Genomic DNA, 17,393 nt, shown 5'->3' on the forward strand with positions numbered 1-17,393 from the left:
AGGGGTAGACGGCGCCTCACCGGGGCCGCTCACCGTCACCGCTCGCTCACCGAGGCTGCTCGCCATCGCAGCGGGCGGGGCCGGAGAGAAACAGGAGCGCGTGGTAGCGGGCGATGCTGGTGGTCGCTCACTGTCCCTAAACTTTTACCTAATTTTAACTAATAAAGTATAAGTTATAGATAGCAAATATGGGCGATGCTGGGTGCCGGTGCACCGGCCGAACGTTTCCGCCGGTCGCACCCTAGCTGTCAGATCGGCCCGTCCCAAGCCGTTGGATCTTTATCCAGCCAGATCATCTTCTTCCTCTCGCAAGCGTGTACAAGAAAAAGGAATCCCCTGTCTCGACGGCCGCATGCGTTCTCCCTCGTCGCCTGCCCTCCTCGTCTCTGGTCGCCGCCTGTAACGTCCTCGATGCGGCTATATCTCCCACGTGTCGAAGCACGACTTAGAGGCATAACCGCATTGAAAGCAATGTCGCAAGTGAGGTAATCTTCACAACAACCCATGTAAATAAATAAAGGGGAAAGGTACATAGTTGGCTTACACTCGCCACGTCACACAAATACATAAATAAGTCATTACATTCATCCAATACACTCAAGGTCCGACTACGGAACCAAAATAAAGATCAACCCCCAAATACGACAAGGTCCCCGATCGCCCCAACTGGGCACCACTACTGATCATCTGGGAAAGACATGTAGTAACGACGAGAGTCTTCATCGAACTCCCACTTGAGCTCAAGCGCATCATCTGGAGCGGTATCATCGGTCCCTGCATCTGGTGTTGGAAGTAATCTATGAGTCACGGGGACTCAGCAATCTCGCACCCTCACGATCAAGACTATTTAAGCTTATAGGTAAGGTAAAGGTATGATGTGGAGCTGCAACAAGCGACTAGCATATATGGTGGCTAACATATTCGCAAAAGAGAGCGAGAAGAGAAGGCAAAATCACGGTCGAACAACTATGATCAAGAAGTGATCCTAGAACAACCTACGTCAAGCATTACTCCAACACCGTGTTCACTTCCCGGACTCCGCCGAGAAGAGACCATCACGGTAATACACGCGGTTGGTGCATTTTAATTAAGTTAAGTTTCAGGTTATCTATAACCGCACATTAACAAATTCCCATCTGCCCATAACCGCGGGCACGGCTTTCGAAAGTTCAAATCCCTACAGGGGAGTCCCAACTTAGCCCATCACAAGCTCTCACGGTCAACGAAGGATATTCCTTCTCCCAAGACAATCCGATCAGACTCGGCATCCCGGTTACAAGACATCCTCGATAATGGTAAAACAAGTCCAGCAACACCACCCGAATGTGCCAACAAATCCCGATAGAAGCTGCACATATCTCGTTCTCAAGGCACACCTGATTGTCCAAGGTTCCGGTAGGCCAGCCCAGAGTTGCCCCTGGTGGCCACCGGCAGCTGACAGGTTGGACCAACACTCAGAGGTGCACTGGCCCGGGGGTTTAAATAAAGATGACCCTTGAGTCCGCGGAACCCAAGGGAAAAAGAGGCTAGGTGGCAAATGGTAAAACCAAATTTGGGCATTGCTGGAAGAGTTTTATTCAAGGCGAACTGTCAAGGAGTTCCCATTATAACCCAACCGTGTAAGGAACGCAAAATCCGGGAACATAACACCGATATGATGGAAACTAGGGCGGCAAGAGTGGAACAAAACACTAGGCATAAGGCCGAGCCTTCCACCCTTTACCAAGTATATAGGTGCATTAAGATAAACAAGATAATATGGTGATATCCCAACAATAAACATGTTCCAACAAGGAACGATCTCAATCTTCACCTGCAACTAGAAACGCTATAAGAGGGGCTGAGCAAAGCGGTAACATAGCCAAACAACGGTTTGCTAGGACATGGTGGGTTAGAGGTTTGACATGGCAATATGGGAGGCATGATAAGTAAGTGGTAGGCATCGTAGCATAGGCATAGCAAAAGAGCGAGCATCTAGCAAGCAAAGATAGAAGTGATTTCGAGGGTATGGTCATCTTGCCTGCAAAGTTCTCAGAGTTGCCTTGATCCTCGTAAGCGAACTCAACGGGCTCCTCGTTCACGAACTCGTCTCCTGGCTCTACCCAAACAAGAACAACAAGCAAAAGGAGCACAAACAACCACGTGCAATGCTCAAGCAACATGATGCAAACATGGTATGATATGCGGGATGCGGTATGTGATGCATATGCAAGATTTGCAAAGGAATGATTGAACCTGGCCTCAACTTGGAAAACCAAGAGTTCCACTGGAAAGGTGAGTTGATTTCGGTTGAAATCGATATAAAGATCACCGGAATCGGATGCACGGTTTGGAAATGGCAAGCAAAACAAATATGGCACCGATCTGCGATAATCAGCAAGTGACCAACTAAATGCATCAAGATAAATATGCTACAGCACTCAAACATAACAAAAAAATACATGGCAGGGATCCACTCATGATGCTTGACAAAAGATGAACACTGAGCTACGGCTAATTTACTCAATAGCAAGCTCAAACAAGCATGATAAAAGAGCAAAAGATTACTGGTTCCAGACTTAGTGAAATTAACACAAGTCGGGAATTCATCAACAGGAAGCAATCTTTAGAGCATGAAAACTACATGCTACACGAACATATCATGGCAAGGCAAGGCATGGCATGAAGCTGCTCTAAGCATATAACAAAAGTCCCTTAGTGACCATGAGCCAAAAGGGATCAGAAAATACAATAGCAAGCATGTGAACATAGCAAAAACATAAACACATTCAGACTTAGTGAAAAACTGGAGCATGCAAAACAGATTTACAAGTAGGCTTGTTTACGAGCTCGATGTACTCACTACGAGGCATTGCATGACAAACTAAGCATACACCCAACAACTAGACATGGCATAGAAGCTAGACATGGCAAGAACAACAACATAGCAGGCATGGATCAACAACAACAAGCTAGGTAAAATTGCAAAACATGTTAACAATCTGCCAGGAACATTTTATAGCAAAAGTAGAGCTCGATTGACTCAAGCTAGGGTGCTCCATGAATGCAAACAAAGACATGGATGAATAGAGCACAACATTATCTACAAAACATGCTTACTGATCATGCTCAAAAGACGCACGGATCACTAGGAAACAACATGAACATATGGCATAAAAACAATAGCAGGACAAGGACTTAGTGAAATTCTAAGTCCCTGAAATCAGCATCATTGAGTAAGCTACTTTGCATGCTTGTGCTAGTCACCACAAAGATCACAAAAATACATGGCATACACCCCTGTAAAGATGGTATGACATTCTATAAAACACATGTAGAGCTCAGGATCATATCATGCACACATTAATCATGGCAAAAATGACAAAAGGCCATTTGCTGAAACAGATCTGACATAATCATCACATAACCCTCTTCCAACAGCATTTCAGGCATCAAGATGAGCTCAAATGAACATGATGCAATGAGATGAAATGATGTACTCGTCGAGACGAACATTTTGATATGCTACACGCACGAATCGGAGCTATAGATGCAGAGTTATGATGCGTCAAAGTATGCAAAAAGTTAGGGTTTCGGGAGGAAAAAGTCAATCGTCTCGAATCTCAGATCCAGATCTGCACGCTTTTCGAGGATGGCCGGAGTTCCTATAGCTGTTCGCCGGAGTAGAAGGGAGAGGCGGCCGGGGTGCGCCGTTGACGAGGAGGACCCGGGCGGCGGCGGAGGACGACGCCGGGGCGGCGGCGGGCTTGGACGGCGAGGGGTGGCGCCAGAGTCCGGCCGGAGCGCCGCGGCGGCGAGCGGCGAGGTCGGCGCGGGCGAGGTATGGCGGCGGCGGGCGCGCGTGGGCCGGGAGGGCCCGTCCCGGGCTTCACGGGCCGGCGATGTGGGGCGGCTGGTCGGCGAACCCCGAGACGACACGTGGCGGCGGCGGGGTGAAATGGACACGTCCGGCGTCGGGATTTTTGTCCGGCGCGCGAGGAGAGGGAGGGGGCTAGGGTTTCGTCCGGATTTGGAATGGGGGTGTCTATTTATAGAGGTAGAGGGAGCTAGGAAGCTTCAAATGAGGTGTGGTTTGCGGCCACGCGATCGTGATCGAACGCTCTAGATGATAGAAGGGGTTTAGGTGGGTTTTGGGCCAGTTTGGAGAGGTGTTGGGCTGCAACACACACGAGGCCTTTTCGGTCCCTCGGTTAACCGTTGGAGTATCAAACGAAGTCCAAATGACACGAAACTTGATAGGCGGTCTACCGGTAGTAAACCAATGCCGCATGACAAGTCTCGGTCCAATCCGAAAATATTTAACCCCCACACACGAAAAGAGGTAGAAAGGGACACAGGAGGACATAGGAGCGCCAGAATGCAAAACGGACAAGGGGAAAATGCTCGCATGCATGAGACGAACACGTATGCAAATGCAATGCACATGATGACATGATATGGGATGCATGACAAAGACAAAACACACGGAGACAAAAATCCGACAACGAGGAAATAATATAACCTAGTGCCGGAAACGACAAGAGTTGGAGTACAAATAAGGTAAATTACATCCGGGGTGTTACACCGCCCTCGCCGACCACCCTGGTCGCCGGTCCCAGCCCTCGGCGGCCGTTCTTGTCACTGGCTTCGCCCATGCAATAGCCCACCCCTGCGGTTTTAGCTTTCGTGGCAGCCGTTGTAGCTCCAGTGACAACGACCAGAGCTCATCGGCGCTCATCCCCCGCTTGCAACAAAAAATCGAGCCTCGGGGAGATGCCCAGTGCTACAACCGACGATGAAAAAAGCTACGATCGCTGACTAAAGAAGCTTCAACCGGCCATGAAAAAAGTTTCAACTCATACGACCGGAAACTATGAACGACCAAAGAAAAGTTACAACCGGCGACGAAAAAAGCTTCATCCAACAATGAAAAAAGCTTCAACTGTGGAGCCGTAAGCCATGGACGACAAACGAAAAGCTACAACCGGCTGTTACAAAAGCTACAACCCGTATTGAAAAAAACTTCAAACTATTTGTCTTAGCTATGAACCCCGCGATGACAATAATGTCGTTTTGCTGCAACCATAGTTGGTTTTGCTACGAATGGCGTTGGAATTTGCTACAACCATTTTCACAACTACTTGCTGCTGCTCCGCTAAGCTCCGACGCCTGCCCATGGCCATCGTCGCCGCGGTGCCGTTTCGGGAGGAAAAAGGTTCAACGGTTGCAGCTCCACGCATGGTCGGTTGCAGCTCAGACGTGGTCGGGTCTGACGAGGCAGGCAGAGCTCCGGTGGCGCGGATCCGAGCAGATCTGGCCGAGGGCAGCCGGATCGGGTGATTCCCATGGCGGCGGTGCCCTAGGAGGCCTCCGGGCAGCGACGGTTGACTATGGCAGCAGGGAAAGAGAGAGACGAGCGACGGGAAGAAGAGAAAAAGGAGGGAGAAGACACACGTGGGCAGGGCCCCCATCCTACGTGTCGCTAGGTGAGTCGCTGGGTACGTTCGCACGTGGACGCGACCGGCCGAACCTCGGCCGGTGCTCCATCGTGAAACGTTTTCCATATAATATTACCCGAAACTATGTTCGAATACGAATCAAAAGATATAATTCTTCATGACATGAATTAACATTTTGTTAATTATATCTATGGTCAAAATTTGACGGAAAATCTAAAGTGGGCCAATAAATCAGGAGGAAGGTAGTAGTACCTTAGGTTTTTTATTAGACGTCATGGCTTTAGCAATAGCGATGGCGAAGCTAAATAAAGAAGCTTCAGATCCTTCCCTGACGAGACGATAGGCTGTATGGTCGAGGATGGATATGGAAAACAATAAGTTCAAGCGAGGATGACGTGGTGGCGGTAGTATCCTTGTGGTGAACTTGTGTTCTTGGGCTCCGCCGTTGCGACGGTGTTTGCCCCAACACCAGCGTGGAGCTTGGGAGGTAGTCCAGAAGCGGATCCAAATTATGGTCTGCATTGCCAGCATCTGGAGGATGATGGATCGTGTGTGTTGGGTTTGTGGTTTGTGACTTGCATGTAGGGTTTCCTCCTTCAATGTCTTAGTCGAGGGGGGGGGGGTTGTTGGGGAACGTAGTAATTTCAAAATTTTCCTACGCACACGCAAGATCATGGTGATGCATAGCAACGAGAGGAGAGAGTGTAATCTACGTACCCTCGTAGACCGACAACGGAAGCGTTATGACAACGCGGTTGATGTAGTCGTACGTCTTCACGGCCCGACCGATCAAACACCGAAACTACGACACCTCCGAGTTCTAGCACACGTTCATCTCGATGACGATCCCCGGACTCCGATCCAGCAAAGTGTCGGGGAAGAGTTCCGTCAGCATGATGGCGTGGTGACAATCTTGATGTTCTACTGTCGCAGGGCTTCGCCTAAGCACCACTACAATATTATCGAGGACTATGGTGGAGGGGGGCACCGACACGGCTAAGAGAACGATCTTGAAGATCAACTTGTGTCTAGAGGTGCCCCCTGCCCCCGTATATAAAGGAGCAAGGGGGGAGGAGGCCGGCCCTAGGGGGCACGCTAGGGGAGTAGGATTCCTACTCCTAGTTGGAGTAGGTTTCCTCTTTTCCTAGTCCAACTAGGAGAAGGGGGGAAATGGGGGAAGAGGGGAAGGAAGGGAGAGAGGGGCCGCGCCCCAAACCTCTTGTCCAATTCGGACTGGGCTTGGGAGGGGCGCGCGCCACCTCTTGGTCCTTCCCACTAAGGCCCATTAAGGCCCATTGCTTCTTCCTCGTATTCCCGTAACTCCGTGGTACCTCCGAAAATACCCGAATCACTCGGAACCTTTCCGATGTCCGAATATAGTCGTCCAATATATCAATCTTTACGTCTCGACCATTTCGAGACTCCTCGTCATGTCCCCGATCTCATCCGGGACTCCGAACTCCTTCGGTACATCAAAACTTATAAACTCATAATATAACTATCATTGAAACCTTAAGCGTGCGGACCCTACGGGTTCGAGAACAATGTAGACATGACCGAGACATGTCTCCGGTCAATAACCAATAGCGGAACCTGGATGCTCATATTGGCTCCCACATATTCTACGAAGATCTTTATCGGTCAGACCGCATAATAACATACGGTGTTCCCTTTGTCATCGGTTTGTTACTTGCCCGAGATTCGATCGTCGGTATCTTAATACCTAGTTCAATCTCGTTACCGGCAAGTCTCTTTACTCGTTCCGTAATACATCATCTCACAACTAACTCATTAGTTGCAATGCTTGCAAGGCTTATGTGATGTGCATTACCGAGAGGGCCCAGAGATACCTCTCCGACAATCGGAGTGACAAATCCTAATCTCGAAATACGCCAACCCAACATGTACCTTTGGAGACACATGTAGAGCTCCTTTATAATCACCCAGTTACGTTGTGACGTTTGGTAGCACACAAAGTGTTCCTCCGGCAAACGGGAGTTGCATAATCTCATAGTCATAGGAACATGTATAAGTCATGAAGAAAGCAATAACAACATACTAAATGATCGGGTCCTAAGCTAATGGAATGGGTCATGTCAATCACATCATTCTTCTAATGATGTGATCCCGTTAATCAAATAACAACTCTTTTGTTCATGGTTAGGAAACATAACCATCTTCGATTAACGAGCTAGTCAAGTAGAGGCATACTAGTGACACTCTGTTTGTCTATGTATTCACACATGTATTATGTTTCCAGTTAATACAATTCTAGCATGAATAATAAACATTTATCATGATATAAGGAAATAAATAGTAACTTTATTATTGCCTCTAGGGTATATTTCCTTCAGTCTCCCACTTGCACTAGAGTCAATAATCTAGTTCACATCGCCATGTGATTCAAAACTAATAGTTCACATCACCATGTGATTAACACCCATAGTTCACATCATCATGTGACCTATACCCAAAGGGTTTACTAGAGTCAGTAATCTAGTTCACATCGTTTATGTGATTAACACCCAAAGAGTACTAAGGTGTGATCATGTTTTGCTTGTGAGATAATTTTAGTCAACGGGTCTCTCACATACAGATCCGTAAGTATTTTGCGAATTCTATGTCTACAATGCTCTGCACGGAGCTACTCTAGCTAATTTCTCCCACTTTCAATATGTATCTAGATCGAGACTTAGAGTCATCCAGATCTGTGTCAAAACTTGTATCGACGTAACTTTTTACGACAAACCTTTTGTCACCTTCATAATTGAGAAATATTTCCTTATTCCACTAAGGATAATTTTGACCGCTGTCCAGTGATCTACTCTTAGATCACTATTGTACTCCCTTGCTTAACACAGTGTAGGGTATACAATAGATCTGGTACACAGCATGGCATACTTTATAGAACCTATGGCTGAGGCATAGGGAATGACTTTCATTCTCTTTCTATCTTCTGCCGTGGTCGGGCTTTGAGTCTTACTCAATTTCACACCTTGTAACACAGCCAAGAACTCTTTCTTTGACTGTTCCATTTTTGAACCACTTCAAAATATTGTCAAGGTATGTCCTCATTGAAAAAACTTATCAAGCGTCTTGATCTATCTCTATAGATCTTGATGCTTAATATATAAGCAGCTTCACCGAGGTCTTTCTTTGAAAAACTTCTTTCAAAACACTCCTTTATGCTTTGCAGAATAATTCTACATTATTTCCGATCAACAATATGTCATTCACATATACTTATCAGAAATGCTGTAGTGCTCCCACTCACTTTCTTGTAAATACAGGCTTCACCGCAAGTCTGTATAAAACTATATGCTTTGATCATCTCATCAAAGCGCATATTCCAACTCCGAGATGCCTGCACCAGTCCATAGATGGATCGCTGGAGCTTGCACATTTTGTTAGCACCTTTAGGATTGACAAAACCTTCTGGTTGTATCATATACAACTCTTCTTTAATAAATCCATTAAGCAATGCAGTTTTGTTTATCCATTTGCCGGATTTCATAAAATGCGGCAATTGATAACATGATTCGGACAGACTTAAGCATAGATACGAGTGAGAAACTCTCATCATAGTCAACACCTTGAACTTGTCGAAAACCTTTTTGCGACAATTCTAGCTTTGTAGACAATAACACTACTATCAGCGTCCGTCTTCCTCTTGAAGATCCATTTAATCTCAATGGCTCGCCGATCATTGGGCAAGTCAATCACAGTCCATACTTTGTTCTCATACATGGATCTCATCTCAGATTTCATGGCCTCAAGCCATTTCACGGAATCTAGGCTCATCATCGCTTCCTCATAGTTCGTAGGCTCGTCATGGTCAAGTAACATGACCTCCAGAACTAGATTACTGTATCACTCTGGTGCGGATCTCACTCTGGTTTACCTACGAGGTTCGGTAGTAGCTTGATCTGAAGTTACATGATCATCATCATTAGCTTCCTCACTAATCGGTCTAGTAGTCACAGGAACAGATTTCTGTGATGAACTACTTTCCAATAAGGGAGCAGGTACAGTTACCTCATCAAGTTCTACTTTCCTCCCACTCACTTCTTTCGAGAGAAACTCCTTCTCTAGAAAGGATCCATTCTTAGCAATGAATAACTTGCCTTCGGATCTTTGATAGAAGGTGTACCCAACAGTCTCCTTTGGGTATCCTATGAAGACATATTTCTCCGATTTGGGTTTGAGCTTATCAGGATGAAACTTTTTCATATAAGCATCACAACCCAAACTTTAAGAAACGACAATTTTGGTTTCTTGCCAAACCACAGTTCAGATTGTGTCATCTCAACGGACTTAGACGGTGACTTAGATGGTGCCCTTTTAAACGTGAATGTAGCTGTCTTTAATGCATAACCCCAAAACGATGTTGGTAAATCTGTAAGAAACATCATAGATTGCACTATATCCAATAAAGTATGGTTATGACGTTCGGACACACCATTATGCTGTGGTGTTCCATGTGGCACGAATTTGTGAAACTATTCCACATAGTTTTAATTGAAGACCAAACTCGTAACTCAAATATTTGTCACTGTGATCAGATCGTAGAAACCATATTTTTCTTTTTACGATGATTTTCCACTTCACTCTGAAATTCTTTGAACTTTTCAAATGTTTCAGACTTATGTTTCATCAAGTAGATATACCCATATCTGCTCAAATCATATGTGAAGGTCAGAAAATAACGATACCCGCCACGAGCTTCAACACTCATCGGATCGCATACATCAGTATGTATTATTTCCAATAAGTCCGTTGCTCGCTCCATTGTTCTGGAGAACGGAGTCTTTAGTCATCTTGCCCATAAGGCATGGTTCGCAAGCACCAAGTGATTCATAATCAAGTGATTCCAAAATCCCATCAGCATGGAGTTTCTTCATGCGCTTTACACCAATATGACCTAAACAGCAGTGCCACAAATAAATTGCACTATCATTATTAACTTCGCATCTTTTGGTTTCAATATTATGAATATGTGTATCACTACGATCGAGATCCAACGAACTATTTTCATTGGGTGTGTAACCATATAAGGTTTTATTCATGTAAACAGAACAACAATTTATTCTCTTACTTAAATGAACAACAGTATTACAATAAACATGATCAAATCATATTCATGCTCAACGCAAACACCAAATAACACTTATTTAGGTTCAACATTAATCCCGAAAGTATAGGGAGTGTGCGATGATGATCATATCAATCTTGGAACCACTTCCAGCACACATCGTCACTTCACCCTTAACTAGTCTCTGTTTATTCTGTAACTCCCGTTTCGAGTTACTAATCTTAGCAACTGAACTAGTATCAAATACTGAGGGGTTGCTATAAACACTAGTAAAGTACACATCAATAACATGTATATCAAATATACTTATGTTCACTTTGCCATCCTTCTTATCTGCCAATCACTTGGGGTAGTTCCGCTTCCAGTGACCAGTCCCTTTGCAGTAGAAGCACTTAGTCTCAGGCTTAGGACCAGACTTGGGCTTCTTCACTTGAGCAGCAACTTGCTTGCTATTCTTCTTGAAGTTCCCCTTCTTCCCTCTGCCCTTTTCTTGAAACTAGTGGTCTTGTCTACCATCAACACTTGATGTTTTTCTCGATTTCTACCTTCGTCAATTTCAGCATTACGAAGAGCTTGGGAAACGTTCCCGTTATCCCTTGCATATCATAGTTCATCACGAAGTTCTACTAACTTGGTGATGGTGACTAGAGAATTCTGTCAATCACTATTTTATCTGGAAGATTAACTCCCACTTGATTCAAGCAATTGTAGTACCCAGACAATTTGAGCACATGCTCACTGGTTGAGCGATTCTCCTCCATCTTTTAGCTATAGAACTTGTTGGAGACTTCATATCTCTCAACTCGGGTATTTTCTTGAAATATTAACTTCAACTCCTGGAACATCTCATATGGTCCATGACGTTCAAAACATCTTTGAAGTCCCGATTCTAAGCCGTTAAGCATGGTGCACTAAACTATCAAGTAGTCATCATATTGAGCTAGCCAAACGTTCATAACGTCTGCATCTGCTCCTGCAATAGGTCTGTCACCTAGCGGTGCATCAAGGACATAATTCTTCTGTGCAGCAATGAGGATAAACCTCAGATCACGGATCCAATCCGCATCATTGCTACTAACATCTTTCAACACAATTTTCTCTAGGAACATATCAAAATAAACACAGGGAAGCAACAACGCGAGCTATTGATCTACAACATGATTTGCAAAATACTACCAGGACTAAGTTCATGATAAATTTAAATTCAGTTAATCATATTACTTAAGAACTCCCACTTAGACAGACATCCCTCTAATCCTCTAAGTGATCATGTGATCCAAATCAACTAAACCATGTCCGATCATCATGTGAGATGGAGTAGCTTCATTGGTGAACATCACTATCTTGATCATATCTACTATATGATTCACGCTCGACCTTTCGGTCTCCGTGTTCTGAGGCCATATCTGTATATGCTTGGCTCGTTAAGTATAACCTGAGTATTCCGCGTGTGCAACTGTTTTGCACCCGTTGTATTTGAACGTAGAGCCTATCACACCCGATCATCACGTGGTGTCTCAGCACGAAGAACTTTCGCAACGGTGCATACTCAGGGAGAACACTTCTTGATAATTAGTGAGAGATCATCTTAAAATGCTACCGTCAAACTAAGCAAAATAAGATGTATAAAAGATAAACATCATATGCAATCAAAGTATGTGACATGATATGGCCATCATCATCTTGCGCCTTTGATCTCCATCTCCAAAGTACTGTCATGATCTCTATCGTCACCGGCATGACACCATGATCTCCATCATCTTGATCTATATCAATGTGCCGTCACGTGGTCGTCTCTCCAACAATTGCTCTTGCAATTATTGCTATCGCATAGCGATAAAGTAAAGCAATTATTGGGCGCTTGCATCTTATGCAATAGAGAGACAACCATAAGGATTTTGCCAGTTGCCGATAACTTCAACAAAACATGATCATCTCATACAACAACTTATATCTCATCACGTCTTGACCATATCACATCATAACATGCCTTGCAAAAACAAGTTAGACGTCCTCTACTTTGTTGTTGCAAGTTTTACGTGGCTGCTACTGGGCTTAGTAAGAACCGTTCTTACCTACGCATCAAAAACCACAACGATAGTTTGTCAAGTTGGTGCTGTTTTAACCTTCGCAAGGACCGGGCGTAGCCACACTCGGTTCAACTAAAGTTGGAGAAACTGACACCCGCCAGCCACCTGTGTGCAAAGCACGTCGGTAGAACCAGTCTCGCGTAAGCGTACGCGTAAAGTCGGTCCAGGCCGCTTCATCCAACAATACCGCCGAACCAAAGTATGACATGCTGGTAAGCAGTATGACTTATATCGCCCACAACTCACTTGTGTTCTACTCATGCACAACATCAACGCATAAAACCTAGGATCGGATGCCACTGTTGGGGAACGTAGTAATTTCAAAATTTTCCTACGCACACGCAAGATCATGATGATGCATAGCAACGAGAGGGGAGAGTGTAATCTATGTACCCTCGTAGACCGACAGCGGAAGCGTTATGACAACGCGGTTTATGTAGTCGTACGTCTTCACGGCCCGACCGATCAAGCACCGAAACTACGACACCTTCGAGTTCTAGCACACGTTCAGCTCGATGACGATCCCCGGACTCTGATCCAGCAAAGTGTCGGGGAAGAGTTCCGTTAGCACGACGGCGTGGTGACGATCTTGATGTTCTACTGTCGCAGGACTTCGCCTAAGCACCACTACAATATTATCGAGGACTATGGTGGAGGGGGGCACCGCACACGGCTAAGAGAACGATCTTGAAGATCAACTTGTGTCTAGAGGTGCCCCCTGCCCCCGTATATAAAGGAGCAAGGGGGGAGGAGGCCGGCCCTAGGGGGGCACGCTAGGGGAGTAGGATTCCTACTCCTAGTTGGAGTAGGTTTCCTCCTTTCCTAGTCCAACTAGGAGAAGGGGGGAAAGGGGGGAAGAGGGGAAGGAAGGGAGAGAGGGGCCGCGCCCCAAACCCCTTGTCCAATTCGGACTGGGCTTGGGAGGGGCGCGCGCCACCTCCTGGTCCTTCCCACTAAGGCCCATTAAGGCCCATTGCTTCTTCCTCGTATTCCCGTAACTCCCTGGTACCTCCGAAAATACCTGAATCACTCGGAACCTTTCCGATGTTCGAATATAGTCGTCCAATATATCGATCTTCACGTCTCGACCATTTCGAGACTCCTCGTCATGTCCCCGATCTCATCCGGGACTTCGAACTCCTTCGGTACATCAAAACTTATAAACTCATAATATAACTATCATCGAAACCTTAAGCGTGCGGACCCTACGCGTTCGAGAACAATGTAGACATGACCGAGACATGTCTCCGGTCAATAACAAATAGCGGAACCTGTATGCTCATATTGGCTCCCACATATTCTACGAAGATCTTTATCGGTTAGACCGCATAACAACATATGGTGTTCCCTTTGTCATCGGTATGTTACTTGCCCGAGATTCGATCGTCGGTATCTTAATACCTAGTTCAATCTCGTTACCGGCAAGTCTCTTTACTCGTTCCGTAATACATCATCTCACAACTAACTCATTAGTTGCAATGCTTGCAAGGCTTATGTGATGTGCATTACCGAGAGGGCCCAGAGATACCTCTCTGACAATCGGAGTGACAAATGCTAATCTCGAAATACGCCAACCCACCATGTACCTTTGGAGACACCTGTAGAGCTCCTTTATAATCACCCAGTTACGTTGTGACGTTTGGTAGCACACAAAGTGTTCCTCCGGCAAACGGGAGTTGCATAATCTCATAGTCATAGGAACATGTATAAGTCATGAAGAAAACAATAGCAACATACTAAACGATTGGGTGCTAAGCTAATGAAATGGGTCATGTCAATCACATCATTTTTCTAATGATGTGATCTCGTTAATCAAATAACAACTCTTTTGTTCATGGTTAGGAAACATAATCATCTTCGATTAACGAGCTAGTCAAGTACATGCATACTAGTGACACTCTGTTTGTCTATGTATTCACACATGTATTATGTTTTCGGTTAATACAATTCTAGCATGAATAATAAACATTTATCATGATATAAGGAAATAAATAATAACTTTATTATTGCCTCTAGGGCATATTTCCTTCAGGGGTTGCAAGATTTGAAGTGTGATGGCGTGTCCGGGTGCTGCCCCGGCTAGATTCTTTCAGAGTCATTGACTTTACATTTGGTAAGCTACTTTGAAGGTCTGAAAAATTGCATATCAGCGAGGGAGCCGCGTCGAGCTTAGTTAAGAGTTGATCCCTTACTTTTTTTTCTTTGGTACTATTGTGGTAGTGCCGGTGGCAGGTGACGGCCGTTGGAGTCAAACTCAGAGGAGTCGTCCGGCATGATTGTAATTTTCTTTCTTGACCGATGGTTCTTTTTGCAAAGGCCAGCGTTCCACTGCCTCAACTTTGTCAGATTGGTTTGTATCTTAATTTTTATTATATGAATGAGACACATATTACCATGAAAACTCATTACTAAGGAACCTCATCATATTTCCCTAAAAAAAAGGAACCTCATCATCAAAAGAAAAAAAAGAAACTCAAAATGGATAAAAACTCATTACTAACGAATTTATTTTGAGTGTGACGCAAAAATATATAACCACGACACGAGATTATGCTTCTGGTTTGCGGCTTGCTTGATATTTAAACTAGGGTATATCTACAAAAAAACTTGCGTTAAGGCTTTCGATCCTGTGAAATCCAACAAAAGAGAAAGCAAAAAATAGGCATCAATTTCAGATGGCAGGGTGGACCATGTAGATCTAGAAGAAAAAAGCACACGGGGTGTGGGGAGACGTAGTCCCAACTTACACGTTCGGACTCCTCGAAACCCCAAATTTGCTTCTGGTTTAGGGAATTCGGACATCCGGACCATGGCATGCACGTTTCATGCATTGACGCGGACGATCTACTCATGCTTCGGCTTGACGCGGACGATCTAATGTGTTCTTGGAGTCTGTGGAGGACCCCCGCAATACCAAACGGGAGCATGAGAAGATCGTCCGCGTCAATGCCGAGTACTCTTGAGAGTTCAGGTAGGTGTAGCTTATAACCCCTCAGAAAAAGAATCTTTTGAGGGGTCAACCCGTTCTAGAATACTCGATGGATACGTATCATTGTATGACGTATTGGGTGTTTTCTAGTAGATGTGTGGTGTGAGGCCAGTGAATTAAGTCTGAAACATGCATAGATTGGACCCAATCAACGCAAAAAAGATAAGCCAGGAATTGTACATACCTCCTGCTGCTTGCTTGCCCTTCTGATCAAACTTGTGTGTACTATAACCGGACGAAAAATGTGTGTGAAGCAGTTTCGGTTCTCATAATACAAGTGTGTATTGACTTGTATTCAACTATTACAAGTGTATGGTATACAATTTTGATATAGAAATATCACGGATGCCCAGCCTGTCATCAACTGAATGATCAAAACTTAGTTATTTTCTTTTCTTAAATGTTTGGCAGACCCCCTTTCCCGCCAGCTGCTATTCAAATATGGGAAGATCAAAAGGCTTGGTCTTTGACCCGCCTTCTGAACCTCTTGAAGACGACGATAGAGATAGCGCGGAGAAGGCCTTTGGATGGGATTCTTTGTCCATGTCCAGGAAGAAGCGATGCCTGCCAAGCAGCAGTGTGCAAAGCACTTTGCTTCAGAGTTAGCAGTGACAAACCAAAATATGTGACATGCCGTAGGAAAAAAAAACTTACCATCTACAGTCTGATGTCAATTCTGGGTGAAAAGCGGTGGCGAGGATGCTCCCTTGACGCACCGCAACAATCACCCGATCTTTTGAGTACACCTCTTCCTGCCAGGGTAATATGCATTGCAAGTCAGTGCACATAAGTGATAAGGTAATTTGGAGTATGTTTTCGACAAGGGATCCATCAGGGTAGCCGCTACTCATGTGGTAGTATTTTCTCAAAGCATTTTGTCAGCAAAGTACTTGAATAAAAGGAACATCCAGATACACACATCTGGTTCAGCAAGAAAAAAAAGTAAATAATCACGGTCGCCAGCAAGTCAAACTCAAAAGAGCAGGAAGCAAACCTCAACACCCTCGGCAGATGGTATGGTAATGCTGGGTCTACCAGAAGGAACAGGGCATTCAGCCAGTATTTCAACATCCGATCCTACTTCCAAGATAGCAGGTGCTCGTATAAATACTCCACGGCATGTATTACTGCCTCCTTCCTTGTCCGCAAGCATTGGCACTGAAAGTTCGGTTTCAAAGCTTTGCAGCTGCAAGAGAACAGTTTGCAATGAAACGTGGTTCACATTATTGTACATTTATCTCAAAAACATTTGAAGATATGCAATTCAAGTGATATTACAAACTAATTCAGGCATCAAATAGGCAACATGGTCCTCGGAGTTACCTGGCTCCCAAAAAAGTTCCGGTGGACAGTGCAATCTAGCCCCCCAACAAGCTCTTGGCCTCCCAATTTTTGTCCTGCGGGTAGCATTACTTAGTAGTGATCATGACATTCCATCAACTAATCTCACCAAATTAAAAGCTAAAGCATCTACCAATTGGTGACCCACGTACCTACCGCCTTGTTTGCAAGGAAAATGAGCCCAGCACAAGTTCCCCACACAGGCTTTCCTGCACCGACAAACTCTCGAAGTGCAGGAAACTGCAAAGCAGATGAAATGAGATGTTGGACATTTAACAGTGTAAAAAAGTTAGTCTAAGAAGATGTGTACTCTATCAGAGGTATAAAAGTTGCACCCTGTCGAGGCGCACTTCAAATGAAAAATATACGTATAGTCAATTATAACGAATCTGGATCTAGTTCTATGCAAAATAACCAGCAACAACCCTACTCACTAGCAGTCA

At 44.9% G+C, this 17,393-nt stretch overlaps 1 protein-coding gene across 1 annotated transcript in view; it reads right to left on the minus strand.

Moving 5' to 3' along the window:
- Positions 1-15,813: 15,813 nt before the first annotated feature.
- LOC119284573 (probable pyridoxal 5'-phosphate synthase subunit PDX2) overlaps positions 15,814-17,393 on the minus strand; it is a 3,201-nt gene continuing 1,621 nt past the window's right edge. The window contains exons 3-7 of the mRNA XM_037563703.1: positions 17,103-17,190; positions 16,933-17,006; positions 16,604-16,795; positions 16,264-16,361; positions 15,814-16,173 (exon numbers count right to left, since the gene is read on the minus strand). Of these exons, the coding sequence (XP_037419600.1) occupies positions 16,041-16,173; positions 16,264-16,361; positions 16,604-16,795; positions 16,933-17,006; positions 17,103-17,190 (585 nt within the window). The 3' untranslated portion in view covers positions 15,814-16,040. The remainder of the gene's footprint in view (positions 16,174-16,263; positions 16,362-16,603; positions 16,796-16,932; positions 17,007-17,102; positions 17,191-17,393) is intronic.

Source organism: Triticum dicoccoides, chromosome 4A (assembly GCF_002162155.2).
Source record: "Triticum dicoccoides isolate Atlit2015 ecotype Zavitan chromosome 4A, WEW_v2.0, whole genome shotgun sequence".
NCBI lineage: Eukaryota > Viridiplantae > Streptophyta > Magnoliopsida > Poales > Poaceae > Triticum > Triticum dicoccoides.